At 42.7% G+C, this 20,297-nt stretch overlaps 1 protein-coding gene across 1 annotated transcript in view; it reads left to right on the top strand.

Annotated features, from left to right (window-relative positions):
* Positions 1 to 20,297, top strand: part of HEMK2 (HemK methyltransferase 2, ETF1 glutamine and histone H4 lysine) — a 94,326-nt gene that overhangs the window by 23,705 nt on the left and 50,324 nt on the right. The window contains exons 3-4 of the mRNA XM_085653406.1: positions 777 to 863; positions 5,856 to 5,946. Coding sequence (XP_085509532.1) covers positions 777 to 863; positions 5,856 to 5,946 — 178 coding nt within the window. The remainder of the gene's footprint in view (positions 1 to 776; positions 864 to 5,855; positions 5,947 to 20,297) is intronic.

Raw genomic sequence — 20,297 nt, forward strand, 5'->3', positions numbered from 1 at the left:
TCATTTATGACATAGCCTTACAGGTTGTAGTGTCTACTATTTATATTTCTTTTGTAGCCCTCTATGTGTTTTCATTGTATGTATTCTATAAAATGTAAGTAATGGCTAATACTTTTCTACATATCAGTTTGTTTTGGGTGAACATATATGTACAGAGAGAAAATTCTGACAGTGATAATGTGACTTTGAAATTGTAAAAATGTCTTGGTACCTATAAAATCGTTTGGTGGAAAAGTTACTTGCTATAATATGTAATATCAGATACTTGCTGCGACTGATAAAAAGGAATTATTTATTATTTTGCCTTTAATATTCCCCACCTTCAAAAAACTATTTTGCAAGTAATGGGCCTAGATTGACCTCAAATACAGACTTGCTTCACAGTCTCTAACTGTTTTTTTCCTTTACTGCTGGATAATTCCATAAATACTGAAAAACGCAGACTACAAAACAATGTTGTACTATTATTTAAATGAAAAGCTTATTTATATTGTTTTGAATCTATGCAGTTTCTCTCCATTCTAATGGTCGTTTTGTATTTTTAAATGTTACTTAACTTTTGTATCTTGAAAGGCATAGTTTTCCCAGGTTTTCTATTTACTCTTCTATTTCATACACGTTTCTGCATGCCAATAAAGTGCCCAGATACAGCTGAAGCTACCCTTTGTTGCCTTATAGTTCTAAAGTGATTGGTGATGCTTTTTTAAGTTGAATAGTAAAGTGAACCAGTTACAATTCTTATTCTTGTCTGTTATAACAACACAATTATTTTTTAGTGTTGAAATTTGTCTTGAAGTTGGATCAGGATCAGGTCTCGTGTCTACCTTTCTAGCTACAGTTGTTGGACCCACAGCATTCTATCTGTAAGTCCTATTGCGTGATTGTGCCTTATTTCAAAATGCAACAACAGTGTATGGTCAAAGGTCCGTGTCCAAATGCATTTCTGTTTTTAAATGTGTCTCAGTTGGTGAGGACAGACCAGCTAGTGTGTCCTATCACTGTGTTGATTGGATCAGAGACTGAGATGGTATAGAAAGAAGTGTATTAAAGGGAAGCCAGACTGACCGACCCAGTTATTACTCAGTTACTTTACTTGGAACCCCAGCAGCAAATAAATCCGCATGTCCCAAATTAGATGCTACTTCTTGTGCCTTAATTCTACGTGAAATGTATCTTTTGTAGTGTGTTACGTGTTTATGTTGTTATTCGTCGTAGCATTGGGTTGAAAAAGCCCCACATTTAGACCACTTTCTTATAGCGAAAATAAAAATCCCACATAAGTGACACAAATAAGTTAAAAAATCTTCATTGAATAAATTGTCAAACCTAAGGCTAGCACCGACTGATATTACCATATTAAGCCAAAATGTATTACTTCTTCCTTCAAATGGATGCTAAAGTGTGCATTGGCACCTTTCATTCATGAGAGGCTTCGATCTTTCCAATAAAGATGGATGTGAGTGATGTCCCCAGAGAAAAATACAATTTGGGAAGACCGAGGAGTCAGACCAAATCCTACTGGAGGTCCTATGCTCACATTAAACCAAAAGTAAAAAAAGGTTCATAATCAGCAATTGTTAACAACTAGAGATGAATTCCATCATTCTGGTTAGAAAAAAGGTTCTGCACCAATGGAGATTTATATAGCTACACTCAAACACAGAATCCCTGTACTTGAACAGCAAAACTGACTAGCGTGTGAGATGTTCACTTGGCCTCACATCTTTTAATTCAGCAAGGGAGTATGTTTGCGTGTGTGTGGCTTTACTTTGAACTCAGACCAATTTTGTTTTCATAAAAATATTAAGTTATTTTATTTCTAGAACAAAGCCAACCCTGGCACGGGAAAGTGAAATAAATGCTTTGCAAAATCTTATGCAATGTTTTACAATTGAATGCAGGTTCAAATGCAATTGATTGAAATGCAGGTAAGTTAAAATGTCGAAATTACTTTTCAGATTACTTTTCAGATTACTTTTCAGTTACTTTTCAGATTACTTATGTTACTTTTCCTACTCAGCGTGATATGCCTAGATATCACGCTGGGACATTTCCTAGAGAAAAGTTAAGTAAAATTAGTTTTGCACAGTTATAGTTTTTCAGGTTTTCATACAAATCAACTCCACACTTAAAACATTTTTCAAGGGAAAACAGTCAATGTATTCCTATAGGGAGAAATGAAGTTATGGGTGAACAGGTAATTACTCGGTCTTTGGGGTTGAATTTCTGGGGTTAGAACAAGGATTCCGCCAGGGTCGAGGATGCACTCTCAAAGCACTCTCAGCGGCACTAGGGCGGCCGGGTGCAGAGTGCTGAGGCCCAGTGTTATCAAATGGGGGATAGGGGGCCTCCAGTTGGTGGCTGCTCACGAGCAGGCCACAAGGTTGTGGGAGCAAAGCTCCTGGGGTTTAGCTCCGGGCAAAGGGGGATCCGAGTTAGCACCCAAAGTACTCCCGCAGCCGTGCCAGGGCGGCTGGGTGCAGGGTGCTGTTTTGGCGTCAGGTGCCCTGTTGTTTTCAATGTGGATTGCCGGTTTTGGTTTTTAGCTGCAGGCTCGGTCCAGGAAGACTTCCGGGAGGAACCAACAGCTGGGCAGGTAAGTTGGAGGGCTCAGGGACATAGGTGCACCTTGTGTTCTTTTCTCCAGGGTGCAGGGCGGTTGGATGCAGGGGTGTCTTTTGAGGTCCGATTTCACCTTACCGGGCCATTCCTGGTTTAGGGGGGTCTCTGTGCAGAGGCGACGTTGGGGAGTCCTGGAGGGGTCAACCCACGGTGGACTCGGACTCTAGAACACTGGGGGACCTAGCTGGCACGGGTGTGCCACTCTGACTCGGGCCGTAGGCGTTTGGTGCAGTGGTGGTTCCAGGCGTCGGGTTTCTTTGTCCTCCACAGGCTCGGAGCCTTTGATGGCTATTTCTTTTGAACAGTCTGCTGTTCACAGGAGATCCATAGATTGTTGAAGGCAGTCAGTCCTCCCAGGGTTCTGGAGATAGCTGGCTGTAGGACAGAACGACATTTGGCGCAGGATCTCTTGAAACTGCAGACGGGCCGGTAGGGCTGGGAGCCAAGCCAGTTGTTTTCTTCAGTCTTCTCTGCTGGGTGTCTTCTTTCGTCCTTCTTCATAGGTTGTGGGAATGAATCCCTCTTCTTGGTTCAGGGTTGCCCCCTTAATACTGTATTTAGGGGGCGTTTTATGCGTCTCGAGGTCAGTAGCCAATGGGCTACGGACATTAGCGTAACTACACCCTTGGTGTGCTCACCCCATGTGGGGGAGTGATCACAATCCCTAATCCTGATTGGGGATTGCCTGCCATCTGCAAGATGGCGGGCACTGAAGAGTGGGCTTCACCTTGACTCCCCCCACCTGAGGTTCAGGGTTGGCAGAGGTGGGCACACCTTCTGGGTTGGCTAATTTTTACCACCTGTCTTCCCCCAAAAAGGAGGGGAGACAGGAAGGGGGCCTGCTCCTGATAGCAGGAGAGGCTGAGGGTTGCATTACAAAGGCTGCAAGGACTTTGAAGCTCCCCTGCCACAGATGGCTCTTCCTCTGCCCAGGAAAGGCTTTGTTTCTGGACTCAGGGAGCGAAAATTCCCACCCCAGGGGTCCAGAAACAAGTCTTGTGGTGGCAGGCAGGTGTGTACCAGTCAGGGAATCCACCAGAGGCTTGTCGCTTTTCAGGGGGCATGTCTAAGATGCCCTCTTTGTGCATTTTTCATTAAATCCCACACTGGCATCAGGGTGGGTTTAATGTGCTGAGAAGTTTGATACCAAACTTTCCAGTTTTCAGTAAAGCCATTATGGTGCTGTGGAGTTCGTAATGACAAACTCACAGCACCGTATACTCTTAATGGCATTACTGCACTTACAATGTCTAAGAATTGGTCTAGACACTGTAGGGGTACAGGGAACATGCACCTGTACCCTCACCACTGGTATAGTGCACCAGCTAGAGGGGTGGCTGATCTATGCCGGGGCAGTGGGTTGTAGGCATAGCACAGAGGGATTTTGTTCCATGTCGACTCTTCACTTTGTTCTGCATCAAAACACGCAGCCTGCAATGGCAGTGTGAGTGTGTGTAAAGGTACAGGGCCTCTTAGGGTGGCACGATAAGTGCTGCAGCCCTTAGAGGCCTTCCCTTGCCACAGTGCTCCTGGTACCCATGGTACCTTTTACAAGGGACTGACATGTGGCCAGAAGGTACCATTTTGGGAAAGAATACAGGCCTGGGAACCTGATTGGCAGGGACCCAGGGCACATCAAGTCAAAGTGCACCAGTAGTCAGGCAAAAAGTGTGGGGGGGGGGCTTACTGCAACAGAAACCCAGCTTCCTACAGTAAGTGTAGGGATCTGTATCTGATGAAAACCCAACACACCACTACTGTGATGTTCAAGAGATTTCAGTAGTATACAGTGGACGTTGAGGGACTTGTGTAGACATACTCTGGTTTGGGCTTTGAATAATAGACATGAGCCCTCTTCTATTTGAAGATATCTACATGGACAGGTAGTGGTCAGAACATGTAGTGCTTAGCTTCCTGAAATATTAATTGAGGACATAATGTCTCTTGACCTGTAAGGAGAAAGAACTCTAAAATGTGCAAGAGAAATAATCCTAGTCCATCACCAGATTTGAACTTCATGGCAAGTTAAAAGAGGTGATTCTTTTGGGGTACTGTGCCTTAAAGGAAGCACAATGAGAATATATAGGAATGACAAATTTCTTAGCTATCATGAACGAAAATTTCAATTTAATTAAGGACTCGAAGTTAAGGATTATGCCTTCTTCCTTTGCTTTTCATTTTTCACAATGTTTTTGGAAAAGGTGGCAATATTACCTTGTTGCTGTAACTGCGGCTATTCAAAATCAAGCGAAGGAAGAGGGCACAACCCTCATCTCCGGTCCCGAGAAGCATTCAAAGACACAGGAGAGAAATATTTGTAGACATCTGTCAGTTAACTAACAGCGACGACAGATAGTGGAACATTTTGCAAGTGCCATGCTTAGAGGCAGTACACTCTGATATACATCTAGCAAGTGAAGACTGCTCCCGTGACGGCCACTGCAAAGTGCTTAATTGGTTTTTCCAACTAGTAGGATCTTGACAGGGTGGCATGATGAAAGTTTCACATATACATTGAGGGGCTTATAAAAGGGGGGCTGGCCTTCATTATGAACAGCATTTTGACAAGAGGTAGTTGTGTGAATATTTCATTCTGAACAGACGTTATTTCTTGAAAGCATTATATACGGGACACAATTTATAGAGAACACTTTAGGACACATAAAAGGGCATTTCCAACAGACTAGGTATTACCCGTACTGGATATAGGCGTACAATACACAATAGGAAATTATAGTAAAACGTCTATTGTTCATGAATGATAAAGACTTCTGGTACTATCCTGATCTCGACAGAGCCCTATTACATTGTCCCATAAAAAAATCGAAAATATCATCGAGATGCTACTACTTAAATTATAGTGCTTAAATGAAATGGTGACATTCTTAAGCGCATTAAAACGGCATGTCTTCAGAATACAAGCCAGGGGAGTGAGGGAAGAGTAACATTTGCCCAGCATTCTCTGGACATCTTCAATTTTGAAATGGCGTGGGCCTTTGTTTCAAAGGCTCGGTATTAAACACCATTAAATTGAGGAGCAATTATTACTTCTAGTGCAAAATACTTTTTGAAAGGTCTGCTCAGGATGACCTACATAGACATTTGCCCGCTGCTCTACCGGTATAGTACTTATTTATAGATCCGGCCTGAAAATGTGCCTTTGATGAATTATGAAATACTGATCCCATATTACTGTGACGATGAAATAAATAAACATTATTTTGCTCCTCTAGGTGCACCGACATCAACACCGAAGCAACAGCCTGTGTTGTAGAGACTGCGCTGCGCAACAAGGTCCACGTTGAGCCAGTAGTAACTGATTTGGTGAGAAGCAAGACTATTTAAAAAATAAGCTCATTCACAAGAGCCTCAAAATGATCAGCAAAGTTCTAATCTACAGCGCTAATAGAAATCCTCTTTGCTGTCATTTTATCCCCTTTTAATGCCATGTTCAGCCATTCCTGGCGTTTCACTCATGATACTGCATTCTAGCCTTGAAAGAAGAATGGTCTCGACTCAATCCCTTCTATAAAACTGCCATGAATAAAGCTGAGGCAGCGTTCTTTTCTAGCAACATTTTCAATGCCTTAAATATGAATCAATCCATTTTCTCTATTGTTAATGAGCTCAAAAACTCTTACACCATTACAGTCCTAAATGCTTCAGAAGAGAATGCAAGGCATTTTCTCATTGTTTTGTTAATACAATCTTCTCAAGACTTTCAGGGGCACTTGAATCTAAGTCGCCGGACTGGCCTAGCCTTATTGCCTCACCTAAAGCCATGCTGACTAAGCAGTCTCCACTGGATGCTTTTTTATCGTCTGGAATTGCCCCCAGTAATTTCAAGCATGCATTAGTCATCCACATTCTACAAAAACATTGTTTAGACCCCAGGATGTTGGCTACTTATTAGCCAATTTCTCTGCTTCCCTTTCTGCCTAAAGTTCTTGAATGGGCTTATTTTTGCCACTCCAAGTCTCTATACAATTAACTCTTTGCTGCAGCCTTGGCAAAAACTGAAGTTTTGCCCTGGTTTTAGCAGTGAATGGGCCGTGGTATCCATCAATGTGCTGCGTTGCTGTGCAGACCTTGATCTACCCACTGCCCTTATTCTTTAGACTTACCAACAGCATTTGATATGGTCAACTACTACATCCTCCTCACTAGACTCTGGGGGATTGGTATCCGGGAACGTGCGCTCTCTTGGTTTGCAAGGATTTTATCTAACAGATAGTTTCAGATGTCACACTCTTCACCTATCAAAACGTTGGATTGTTCCACAGAGATCTTGCTTGCCTTCTCTGTTGTTCAATCTATATATGATCCCACTAGCCAACCTCATTGAGTCATGCGGTTCTCATCTGCTTTATTCTGTTGATTGCTCTGAAGATCACAGGAGATGACCTGAGGCTACCGCTGCTTTCCATGACAGACCAAAGTCTAGGCCTGGATGAATGCCAACCATTTAAATCTGAATGATCAGATGACAGCGATACTGTTTCTGGTGTGTTCCTCCCCATTTGACCATCATCCCTTGAGCCTAAACCAGCATTGGCCACTTGTGTGAAAAACCTAGGGGTAGATAGTTGCTCTGCCAGTTCATTGGTGGATCAAGTTAATGCAGTGACCAAGAGTTGTTTCTTCCAACTGTGCTTGCTCAACCATATACCATTCCCATTTATATTCTCCCACAAGACCTAGATCATAAATGCCTTTGTCTCTTCAAATCTACCCTATTGTAATTCCGCCTACACTTGGTTGCCAAACCACTCAAGTCATAAGCTCCAACTTATACAGATTTATTCAGCAAGACTTGTACTTAGACAGAAGATAAGATACTACATAAATCCAGTTATGGTCTCTCTGCACTGGTTTCCAGTGAAAAGCTATATTTTTTTCACGTTCATGTATATGGTACATGGAACTATCTTTTAGTCATTCTGTTCTGCTTCGAGTTCTCATTTTTGCTTGTATCAACCATTGCTGTCAATCAGGTGACACAATAAACTCCTCCTTTGTACTTCAAAAGTTTGCCGCCAACACTTGACAGTCAGGATTTTTCTGTATTGACGGCTTGGGAATTGAATCCAGTGCCCCTTTACCTCAAGTAGGCCAATGACTACCGGAATTTCAGGAAGGAGCTAAATACTTTATTTACTCATTATTTTTAGTTGCCCTATCTGCGTTTTCACTTTTGTTGATGTGTCTTTTTGAGTTCAGATTTATTTTTCAGCACCATGATACCCCTTAGGATGAATGCACACCATACAAAACTCCAGATTAAACTAAACTAGTACTTTCAGTCCTGAATTTAGACTGGTAAATGTAAAGTATAAATACAAGAATACAGTGCTTAGTAAACCAAAAAAACCTAATACTGCAGAACATTTTACAACGGAATTGGAGAAATTGGGGTGCTAACACCCTAACATTGAAAAATCTGAGGTGAGTAAATTCTTATTACTGGTCTAGGTCTGAGGCACTCTGTTTTTGGATGTGTGCACAGATTAACCCCTTCAGTGCCCATGACGAGATGGTCTCGTCATGGAGCGCGGTTGCGCTGTGCCCATGACGAAACTATCTCGTCATGAACCCCGCCCGCTAATGCAACGCCCGGCACAGGGCGGGGAAAGGGCGGGGCACTGAAGAGGTTAAAAACAAACATTGTCACAAGAGCTACATTTTGCATCTTACTATTAAAAATATATAGTCCAAAAAAAGGATTTAGCTAAATCTTTCCATGGTCTATCAATCTTCAATCCTGTGACAGTTTTCCCAGGCCTCTGAAAACTGGAAATCTTGCCACAATTTGCATATCAGTTTATTTTCGTTTTCTACTTTTTTCTGGCGTGTTGTTTTTGTTTACATCCACCTTTCTCTTTGCAGCTAAACATGTACCTCTGCAGCCTTGGGTGTCTGCATCTCCTCACTGTTGGGATGAAAATGTCCCATGTATGGTGAAAGGGTGTATACATCTACCATGGGCGCTCAACTGCATGTCAACCGTGTATGGTGACCTTTTTAGGTCTCGCCTGAGCCAGCGCATGCGCTACTCTGGCGAGACATTTAGTGAGTGGGCTTTAAAAAGCCGACCACAGCTTTTTGTGTGGCCTAGAGCATGCGGTTACGTGCACAGTTACGAGCCGTCATGGCTCATTAAGTGCATCGCTCGTGGGCACCCTTATAGCCCGCGATCACGATCACTATCACGGCCGCTTCACTTTCACAGCCGCGCAACCTTTTTTTAACTCCTTTCTCTCTCCCTTTTTACTCCTTTCTCTCCCTCTCTCCTTTTTTACTCCTTCCTCTCTCCTTGTTTGCTCCTTCCTCTCTCCTTGTTTCCCTTTTGTAGGAGCTATATTCACTCCTTACTCTCTGTGCCATTTTGCGGGAGCTGCAATCACTTTTTCACTCTCCGAGTCTGGCTGCTGTGAGCTGCACTCACTCTGTTCCTTCTTGCGGGAACTGCACTCACTGACTCTCTGATTCCAGCTGCAGAAGCTGCACCGCTCACTCTATGCCTCTTTGCAGAAAGGTGCACTCACTCCACACACTTTTTTACCTTTTTCAGGAGCTGCACTTACTTCTCACCCTCTTTGTCCTTTGGCAGGAGCTGCACCGACTCTTCAAACTCTTGCTCTACTCTAAAGCCCTTTTATGTGAGCTGAACTCTTTCCTCACTATCTGATACCAGCTGCTCGACGTGCAGTGACTGCTCGCTCTCTATGCTTTTTTGCCAGAGCTGCACACAACCTTCACTCTCTCCGCCCTTTGAGGGAGCTGATCTCATTCTTCACTCTCTGAAACCAGCTGCATGAGCTGCAGTGACAGCGCTTTCTGTGACCCTCACTCAGGCCAGGCCGTGGGACCTGCACTTACTCTCTGCCCTTTTGAGGGAGCTTCCATCACTCTCTCCCCTTTTTGCAGATGCTGCTCTCACTCCTCACTCCCTGATTGCAGCTGCAGCAGTGCAGTCAGTGACGGCCTCTCTCTGAGCCACCGGAGCCGCCCTGCCCCCTCACTGGAGCCTGGCTGTGAAAGCAGCACTCACGCCTTGATTCAAAGCCCAGCCCTGGCACCTGCACTCATTCCCTGCTCTCGGAGCCTTTCTCTGGGAGTCATGCTGAGAGTTAATGGCCCTGGTAAGACTCGTGGAGGGGTCGCCTCCAGGCCTCCTGCCCCAGATTTATGAAGTCAGCATGTGTTCCTCTGCTTTGCCAGTTGCCGCCTCCAGCCTCAACATTATTTGTGATTTTTTTGCTGTGTCTGGACGGCTCTTCGTGAATATGCCCCTAGTTCTTCCTATCTTTCATCCTTCTCTCCCCGCACCAAACTGCATCTTCACCCCTGCGCTTTGTTTCTTTGTTCTTTCACCTTCGCCTTCTTAATTCCCTCGTCCTTTTCTTTTTCCTTCTTTCTCTTGCCCCATTATTTTCTCATTCCTTTTATTCCTTCCCTCTTTGCCCCCTTTCTCTGTCCCTCCCTAGGTTCTTTCCCTGTCCGCCCACCTTCCTTCTTTCCCCCTCCCTCGGTCTGCTCCGTCCTACCTTCCCTCTTGCACCCATCCTTCCTACCTTCCATGTTTCCTTCTGCTCTACCTTTTTTACATCCCTCCCTTTCCTTCTCACGTTCCCTGTTGTTCCTTCCCTCATTCTATTTGTCCCTCAATAGTATCCCCCATCCGCTCCATCCTTTGCCCCAGGATCCCGGACTTTCCATTCTTTCTCCTTTTCCTGCTCCCTTGCTTACCACCTTTCTTTCCTGCCTCTCTTCCATTATTCCATCCTTCACTCTTTCCTTCCTTCTGTCTGTCCTTTCTTCCGTCTGTCTTTTCTATAATCCCTCTTCCTTCTTCCCTCACCTGCCTTCCTTTTTACCTCATCTGCAATCCTTCCCTTATTCCTTCTTCTTTTCCTCCTGTCACCCGTTCTTTCTTCCGTCCCATCTTTTTTCGTGAGCCTTTCCTTACACTTGCAAGATTTTGTCTTCCCTTCCGGTTTCACAGTTTTGTTTTGTTCGCACCAAGGCCGTCCTTCACCTCAAAGGCCTCGAAGTCCAGCGTCTGTTGTAATGGACACAGTATTTTAACTCTGTAGGTAGAGCACTGACGGCGGGTGTGTTTGCTGCCATTCAGGCTGAAAGCACGGATTGGTTCTTTGTTTCCTCTCTAGGACTCAGCCTTGCTTGTTGTGTGTAGATGTGTACTTGAAGCAATGCTTAATTTGTAAAAATAAACAAGCATTCGCATAGCCAATAGGTTTCACCTTTGGGACCTTATAAGTGTTTCGCCATGCAACAGTTGATGTTGTTGTACTAAGGATATTGTGCTGCATAACTAAATACTTATAAGGTCCCAAAAGCGAGACCTATTGGCTATGCCAATGCTTGTTTTGTTTGGCCCTAGCAACAGGTATATCTTGGTTGAGGTGGGTCATGCCAGAAAGTACCCAAAGGCCGAACTTCGGGGGTGCACAACTGCTAACACAGTCGCCATGGCATGCCTAGGGTTCTATCCTTTATCAGAATGAAATAAGCATGTTTTACTCAAACGACTTTCCAATGCAGACCATTATTTTAAACTTACTTCAGGTCCCACAAGAGATATACAAAATATGATTCTGAGGGTGAAGATGAGGGGTACTTGACACAGAACAAATTTCTTTATCGAAATGTCAAAAATCCATGCACGCCTGTGATATACACTTTACCCAAGGTATACAAGAATTTGGACTCTCCTCCTGGCAGACCAGTTCTGTCTAGTTGTGGTTCCATCATGGAACCCATTGGACAGTACATTCATTTTGTCAAACATAGCATGGACTTCGTTAATATAACTGAAAATCCGTACTTTGACCCTGCAACGTCCCTGTTCATGACTCCTAATGGGGAAAGGATTAAAGTTATCCATGACATACTTGTTGCAAAAAGTAGGACACACCAGGTCCCAACCTATTTAATTATCATTCTTCTGGATTTGGCTCTTTCAAAAAAGATTTTTGCCTTTGAGAATGAATTTCACATGCAAATTGAAGGGACATGTATAGGAGCTGTCTTTGCACCCAATGTTGCCATTTTGCTTATGGATAATATCAAACAGAGTATAATTCTGACAATATTTTACTCTGGAATCGACACATAGACGATATGTTTTATAATTTGGCATGGCCCAGAGTTCTCCCTACATGATTTTCACAAATGGCTAAACTCAAATTGCTAAAGTCTAAAATTCACACTCCAATGTGATAGGTCAGGAATCATATTCTTAGACATGAAAATTAAAACAGAGGAGGGGTAGCGTGCTTAATGTGAACTCGCTGTCACAATCTCACATAGATGTATATTGATGTTGCTGATATTGCTAGACTTCTGTAAAGATTGGAAAGACGTGAACTGTATTGTTCCCTACTGTGTGCCAAATGTTTATTTGATATGGAAAAAGAAACCAACAACCAAATATATTTATTAAAAAAAAGAAAATGAAAAGAGAAAATGACCTACTATACACTAGTTCATAAAACCTATGGAAAGGAACACATTACTATCTTTTTTTAGTAATCATTCACCAACCCTCGGGAACTCCCTTCCATGTAGCCAATTTCTGAGGATTAGAAGAAATTCCAAATTCTGGACTTCATTTCTCTTATAGTTCCATATAAGTTCTTTGAAGGACCTTGAAAATGTATATGTAATTGTTGCTCTCTTTGTTCGATGTGACCTACTTTACCTTTCACATCTGGGAAAATACAATATTATTATACCGCATGCTTTCTCTCAGTAATAAGAATTTGAATGCTTAAAATGTATTGTACTCCTCCAACTATACAATGTATATTTTCATCTTTTTTGATTTTTTTATGACCCTAGTTTTGAGCTGGTTGCTAAGTACACACTCACACTTTTAAAATGTCCGTCATGGTCAGACAAGGATGATGACTGCTGTGTCCTCTTTCTATTACCCCCGTTTATCTGCGGGCAGGTAAAATGGCTTCCTAGACTCTGTTATCTGGTTTATGCTCTTGACAGGCGCTGCATGGAACAAAATAAACACAAGGAGATGATGGACGCAGCGCTGAAACTTTTCAGATACTCACCCCTAGTCACAGATCTGAGTTTAATCCATCATCGTTCTTTAGCTCACTTCGCCACTCCAGTTCAGACCCAGCCATATACAAATCAGTCTTGACCCTGTTCCTCATGGGAACAGTTCAGCCCGAACTGCCAAGCCAGGCCTTCCATGGACCGGAAACAAGCACCCTAGGACCGGTTTTGGGGTTTCACCCCTAATCAACCAGGCAAGCTTGAATCCAGTGGCAAAGTGAGCAAGGGGCCCACGTCTGGGCATACCCTCCCAACTAAGGGCGAACAAAACAAACACAAGGGGATGGACGGAGCGCTGAAACTTCTCAGACACTCGCCCTCAGTCACAGATCTGGGTTTAATCCATCATCGTTCTTTAGCTCACTTCGCCACCCCAGTTCAGACCCAGCCATGTTCTTATCAGTCTTGACCCTGTTCTTCATGGGACACAGTCCAGCCCAAACTGCCAAGCCAAGCCTTCCCTGGACCGGATACAAGCATCCTAGGACCGGGAACACCCCATTATGGATGTCACACACAAGCAGGATTCAAGGTTAGTTTGACACCCATTTCTGCCCTTTTTGGACCTCTATATCTTGCAGTTGTCTCTCAGGCCTCTTTGACAACTTGAAATTTTTAATTTTTTCCACTCTGGAGCCTCTGTTATCAGTTTTGACTATCCCGCTCAATTTCTTTTTTTCATTTTTTTGTCCCTATTTAGCAATATTTTGGAATTGGAGGTGTCGGGGGGGGGGGGGTCACTGTTCCGATTTAAGGGGTTTCTCCTGGGGAAATTTCTTGTCCCCCCTTTTTGTCCGCTTCCAGCGCAAATCGGTTCTGGGTGGAGCTAATCACTCTGACTACTCCTTCAAGTTCCCACTTGAGAGCTATATTGCATTGCCTAATCATTGGACAGTACGACGTGCACCCCATATTTCAGCTTATTTGAAAACATTCTTCCCAAATATTCCAAAATGTGTACCTTTTACCCTTATTCTCACATTTATCTAGTTTGTATATTCTTTGGATAGAGGCCAGCCATTCTCTATGTGTTGGAGATACATTTTTCACCCACTTAATGCATATTTCCCTTCTCGCCAGCAGCATTATTAAAAACAAAATATTCACCTGATCTTTACTCAACTTGGGGTTATTTGGGTTATGTTAGCTTATCCCAAAAATGACGAGGTCAATACTCACCTCCACTGGTTGCCCCAATAGCTTGGATATGGTCTTACCTGTCTCCCTCCAAAATTCCTCGAGATGGGGGCACTACCGAAACATGTGGAGGTCGTCTGCACATCTTCTCCGCATTTTGGACAGCTTCTCACCTTTTGACTGCTGTTCTTGGACAGCTTCTTTGGTGTCCAATATGCTCTGTGAGTAGTGAATTAATGATTTTTTCTCAGAGGAGCAGATTTCACAATTCGCCAACAAGTAGCCATTGATACTTGCCTTTCATGTTGAATATCCAGCTCCGGCAGTACTCTCACCCAGATCTCGCTTGGAATTTTGTATTCTTCCTCCCCTGCTTGAAATGGGGCCCAATACCAACATGATATTTCTTTTTGTTAGTCTTATTTCCCTGCATCATTTCCTCTATAGGCCCATTCCCGGGTTGATTGTCTTTTTGGCTCTTAATCCAGCTGGTAAATTGGTAATACTTAAATCTTGCAAGTGTGCCCTTAGTCTTTTTGTTTAGGACTTCCCATTCTACAATTGAATTTTGTTCAATTAGCTAGCCCCATCTTGTGATATTGTTTTCCCTCAGTGGAGTTGCTAACTTATCTTTAAGACATTCTGGAGTTCCAGGGGAGTGCCAGATTGGTGCAAACTCGCTGTAGTACGGAATTTTTAGAGTTCTTCTCATTTGGAACCAGAGATTTGCGGCTTAGTTTAGGGTCTTCAGTTTTATCTTCTTGAAGTACTTTGGGTGACCAAATTTATAGAGGTAGTGACTTCCTTCTATATTAACTAATGCCTGCAAATGGACGGGGTATGAGTCGAAACTGTCCAACAACTTCCTGATGTTTTTGAAGTGGAAAGCTCTACAATATTCCAGAATATCCGGGCTTGCAATTCCACCTTGTGCCTTACTCCTTCATATCTTCTTCCAGGCGATCCTTGCTCCCTTAGCGGCCCAGATAAAATTACTTAGTTCTCTCTGTAGTTGTTTTATTCGATCTATTTTGAATTGCAGTAGAATGGTGCTGAACAAGTATGTACATTTTGGGAGTATCGACATTTTGATGATGTTCAATCTCCCCATAAAGGTCAGAGGTAGACCACCCCATACTTTAAGTAGCTTCCTTACTTCTTTGTGACTCCTGTCGAAGTTCAAACTTGCTATTTCCTCTATATCTGTTGTGAGGTCTAGCCCATGATGCTTTATTTTTTCCTTCACCATTGGATTTTGAGAGCTATTGTTCCACTCTAAGATGTCAGACTTTGTTTGGTTAACTGAATATCCTGAGGCTTTTCCAAATTGTTCCAAAATACCTTCGATTTTGGGAAGCGAGGCGGATAAGTTACTGGAAAACACCATCAGGTCGTCTGCACATAGAGCCACCTTCTTCTCCCATTCTTTATATTTAAATGATATTATATCCTTCTCTTTTCTTAACATGCATGCTAAGGGCTTGATATAAAGATTAAAAAGTAGCGGGGATAAAGGGCATCCTTGCCTCGTGCCCTTCTTAATCGATATTTTATCCGTAAGGCTATCGTTCACTAAGATCTTTGCTGAGGGTTCTCTACAAATCTGCTTTATGGCGTCCTGGAAGGTATCTCCAAGATTAAACTTAGCTAGGGTTGCATTTAAAAAAGGCCAACTAACTCTGTCAAATGCCTTTGCAGCGTCGGAGGTTACAATTGACAGGGAGACTGAGTACTGGATTGCTACGTCTATAGCACTTATGAGTTTATGTGTTAATTCCTGTAATTGCCTTCCTTTAATAAAACCTTTTTGGTCAGGGTGAACTACAGACCCTGCCACTTTTCCTAATCGTTTTGCCAGTATTTGGGTATAAACCTTATAATCCCCATTTAAAAGTGAAATTGGTCTATAGAACTCACATTTAGCTGGGTCCTTCCCTGGTTTTAGTAGGACACTAATAATTGTGTTGTTCCAGGAAGCTGGGAGATCTCCTTTACTTTTAAAAACATCATTCAGAAGTTCAGTCAAAGGAGTGGCCACAACTTCCCATAGATTTATATAGAGCTCATTTGGGAGCGCATCGGGGCCAGCGGCTTGTCCTTTTTTTAATCCTTTCATGGCTTCTAGTACTTCCTCTCTGGTGATCTCTTGATTGAGCTCTGTTCTTTGCTCCTGGGATGTAGATTGTATTATTATCCCATCCAGTACTAAGTTAATTTGTTCTGTTGTAGCTAAGCTTTCTTCAGTATATAGGTTATGAAAGAATTTTACGAACTCTTGTTTGATCTTGGTGTCTTCTGTGCTATATTCTTGTTCATCTTCTTTTTGTATATTGGCTATCCTGTTGTGTGTCAAATCTGTTTTCAATTTCCATGCTAAAAACTTACAGCACCCTTCACCATATTCGTGGTGTGACAGCTTACTGGCCTACCATCTATCCCTGACAATCGTTTCAAGTATGTCTGCCAAGTCCTCCTTTTTCAGTTTTCTTCTCTCGTCAATGTTAGATCTCTCCTGTGAGGTTCTGCGTTTACCTAGCTCCACTTCCAGAGTTGCTATTTCTTTTTCCAACTCCTTTATATGGATCCTTTTATTCTTGTTCTTATGTGCCGCAAGACTGATTATTTTCCCCCTGATATAGGCCTTGTATGTTTTCCAGATAATTTGTTTCGAAGTCCCCTCCCCGCTCAATTTCTTTGAATATTGAGAGACGCCACATTCTCATCCGCGTAGTTCCCCATACACTTTGTCCAGTGAAGCATGTATTGGTAAGCCAGTCCCTTGATGCCTCTATTGCACAATATTTTAATTTCCCTGTCAGTGCGCTGGGTTTGCAGCAGGGCTTTCTTCTTTCCCATCCGCTACCTTTTAGCATCACCTCGCTATCGGTAAAGTCACTTTGTGTTACAAATATAGCCTTCTGGTGTGGAATATCAGTGTCATTACCTTACTTTCAATTTTGTTTTCATGTTGTATTTTGTCATTATAATTTCATATTCATGTTTCCTTTTTTGTTTAATTAATTTAGCTCTGTCCCGCCCATATTGTCTTCAGTCCTGCTGATGATTTCTTAATTGTGATAGGATTAAAATGCCGTTGACGCTTGGCTCTTCCACGTGTTGATTATACTTTTTATATGGGCACTCTAAATAATTGATTGTTCGTGTACTATACGCTATGTGCCATTGTATCACTGTTTGGACACCTAGCACGTTCTTACCTCAATGAGTATTAATTATTGTATTTGTTGTGATTATTTACAATTTGTTTTTTTTAATAATACAAATGATTTGAAAAAGAAAATAATTTTCACTTCTTTGTCATCATTGTTTATCATAGGGAACACTGTTCTCACGGTGCTCGTGTAGTAAAGTGCGCGTGAAATATAAATGCAAAAAGTGACCAGCTTCAGATGACATATCTTGAGTCTGTTCGCTTAATGATTCAGCCACATGTACAGGCCCATGGACATGGTACAGACAATGAAGACTGTCACAGTTTTACCCCAGTAAAATAGTGTGACACTGATTCATCAAAACGGGGTCTTCCTGGGGATGGTGAGTAGGGGCACCCTGAATTCACGGGTGAAAGTGTTCAAGAGTTCCATTAGGTCCTCTTGGGGCTGCCACAGAAATGACCTGTAGGGCTATTCAGAAGGGAAAAACTCCACTGAGAAGTCTCTATTCAGTAGTGATAATGGAGAGTTTAATATAGTCATAAATTCTTTGCATCCACCCTGGTGATCCAAGAACGCGGCACTTTGAATGAATGGAAGAATGAATTAATGTCCCGTTTTGATAAATATAATCAAATACGGTTATCCTTTTTAGGTCTTGCCTGACCCAGTGCATGCGCTGGTCTGGCGAGACTTATTGAGAGGGCTCCAAAAAGTGCTACCAGGCCAGAGCTACAGTGCATGTGCGCGGGCACACGTGCCGTGCTTGACCACGATTACTTTCACTTTTGCGGCCGCGCGGCATAGCCAATAGGTCTCGCTTTTGGGATCTTATAAGTATTTAGTTATGCAACTGTTGCATGGCTAAACACTTATAAGGTCCCAAAGGCGAGACCTATTGGCTATGCCAATGCTTGTTAATTTTGTAATGCTTTTTTATCGTCTGGAATTGCCCCCAGTAATTTCAAGCATGCATTAGTCATTCACATTCTACAAACACATTGTTTAGACCCCAGGATGTTGGCTACTTATTAGCCAATTTCTCTGCTTCCCTTTCTGCCTAAAGTTCTTGAATGGGCTTATTTTTGCCACTCCAAGTCTTTATACAATTAACTCTTTGCTGCAGCCTTGGCAAAAACTGAAGTTTTGCCCTGGTTTTAGCAGTGAATGGGCCGTGGTATCCTTCAATGTGCTGCGTTGCTGTGCAGACCTTGATCTACCCACTGCCCTTATTCTTTAGACTTACCAACAGCATATGGTCAACTACTACATCCTCCTCACTAGACTCTGGGGGATTGGTATCCGGGAACGTGCGCTCTCTTGGTTTGCAAGGATTTTATCTAACAGATAGTTTCAGATGTCACACTCTTCACCTATCAAAACGTTGGATTGTTCCACAGAGATCTTGCTTGCCTTCTCTGTTGTTCAATCTATATATGATCCCACTAGCCAACCTCATTGAGTCATGCGGTTCTCATCTGCTTTATTCTGTTGATTGCTCTGAAGATCACAGGAGATGACCTGAGGCTACCGCTGCTTTCCATGACAGACCAAAATCTAGGCCTGGATGAATGCCAACCATTTAAATCTGAATGATCATATGACAGCGATACTGTTTCTGGTGTGTTCCTCCCCATTTGACCATCATCCCTTGAGCCTAAACCAGCATTGGCCACTTGTGTGAAAAACCTAGGGGTAGATAGTTGCTCTGCCAGTTCATTGGTGGATCAAGTTAATGCAGTGACCAAGAGTTGTTTCTTCCAACTGTGCTTGCTCAACCATATACCATTCCCATTTATATTCTCCCACAAGAACTAGATCATAAATGCCTTTGTCTCTTCAAGTCTACCCTATTGTAATTCCGCCTACACTTGGTTGCCAAACCACTCAAGTCATAAGCTCCAACTTATACAGATTTATTCAGCAAGACTTGAACTTAGACAGAAGATAAGATACTACATACATCCAGTTATGGTCTCTCTGCGCTGGTTTCCAGTGAAAATCTGTATTTTTTTCACGTTCATGTATATGGTACATGGAACTATCTTTTAGTCATTCTGTTCTGCTTCGAGTTCTCATTTTTGCTTGTATCAACCATTGCTGTCAATCAGGTGACACAATAAACTCCTCCTTTGTACTTCAAAAGTTTGCCGCCAACACTTGACAGTCAGGATTTTTCTGTATTGACGGCTTGGGAATTGAATCCAGTGCCCCTTTACCTCAAGTAGGCCAATGACTACCGGAATTTCAGGAAGGAGCTAAATACTTTATTTACTCATTATTTTTAGTTGCCCTATCTGCGTTTTCACTTTTGTTGATGTGTCTTTTTGAGTTCAGATTTATTTTTCAGCACCATGATACCCCTTAGGATGAATGCACACCATACAAAACTCCAGATTAAACTAAACTAGTACTTTCAGTCCTGAATTTAGACTGGTAAATAAATGTAAAGTATAAATACAAGAATACAGTGCTTAGTAAACCAAAAAAAACTAATACTGCAGAACATTTTACAAAGGAATTGGAGAAATTGGGGTGCTAACACCCTAACATTGAAAAATCTGAGGTGAGTAAATTCTTATTACTGGTCTAGGTCTGAGGCACTCTGTTTTTGGATGTGTGCACAGATTAACCCCTTCAGTGCCCATGACGAGATGGTCTCGTCATGGAGCGCGGTTGCGCTGTGCCCATGACGAGACTATCTCGTCATGAACCCCGCCCGCTAATGCAACGCCCGGCACAGGGCGGGGCACTGAAGAGGTTAAAAACAAACATTTTCACAAGAGCTACATTTTGCATCTTACTATTAAAAATATATAGTCCAAAAAAAGGATTTAGCTAAATCTTTCCATGGTCTATCAATCTTCAATCCTGTGACAGTTTTCCCAGGCCTCTGAAAACTGGAAATCTTGCCACAATTTGCATATCAGTTTATTTTCGTTTTCTACTTTTTTCTGGCGTGTTGTTTTTGTTTACATCCACCATTCTCTTTGCAGCTAAACATGTACCTCTGCAGCCTTGGGTGTCTGCATCTCCTCACTGTTGGGATGAAAATGTCCCATGTATGGTGAAAGGGTGTATACATCTACCATGGGCGCTCAACTGCATGTCAACCGTGTATGGTGACCTTTTTAGGTCTCGCCTGAGCCAGCGCATGCGCTACTCTGGCGAGACATTTAGTGAGTGGGCTTTAAAAAGCCGACCACAGCTTTTTGTGTGGCCTAGAGCATGCGGTTACGTGCACAGTTACGAGCCGTCATGGCTCAT

Source organism: Triturus cristatus, chromosome 4_1 (assembly GCF_964204655.1).
Source record: "Triturus cristatus chromosome 4_1, aTriCri1.1, whole genome shotgun sequence".
NCBI classification, from domain to species: Eukaryota; Metazoa; Chordata; class Amphibia; order Caudata; family Salamandridae; genus Triturus; species Triturus cristatus.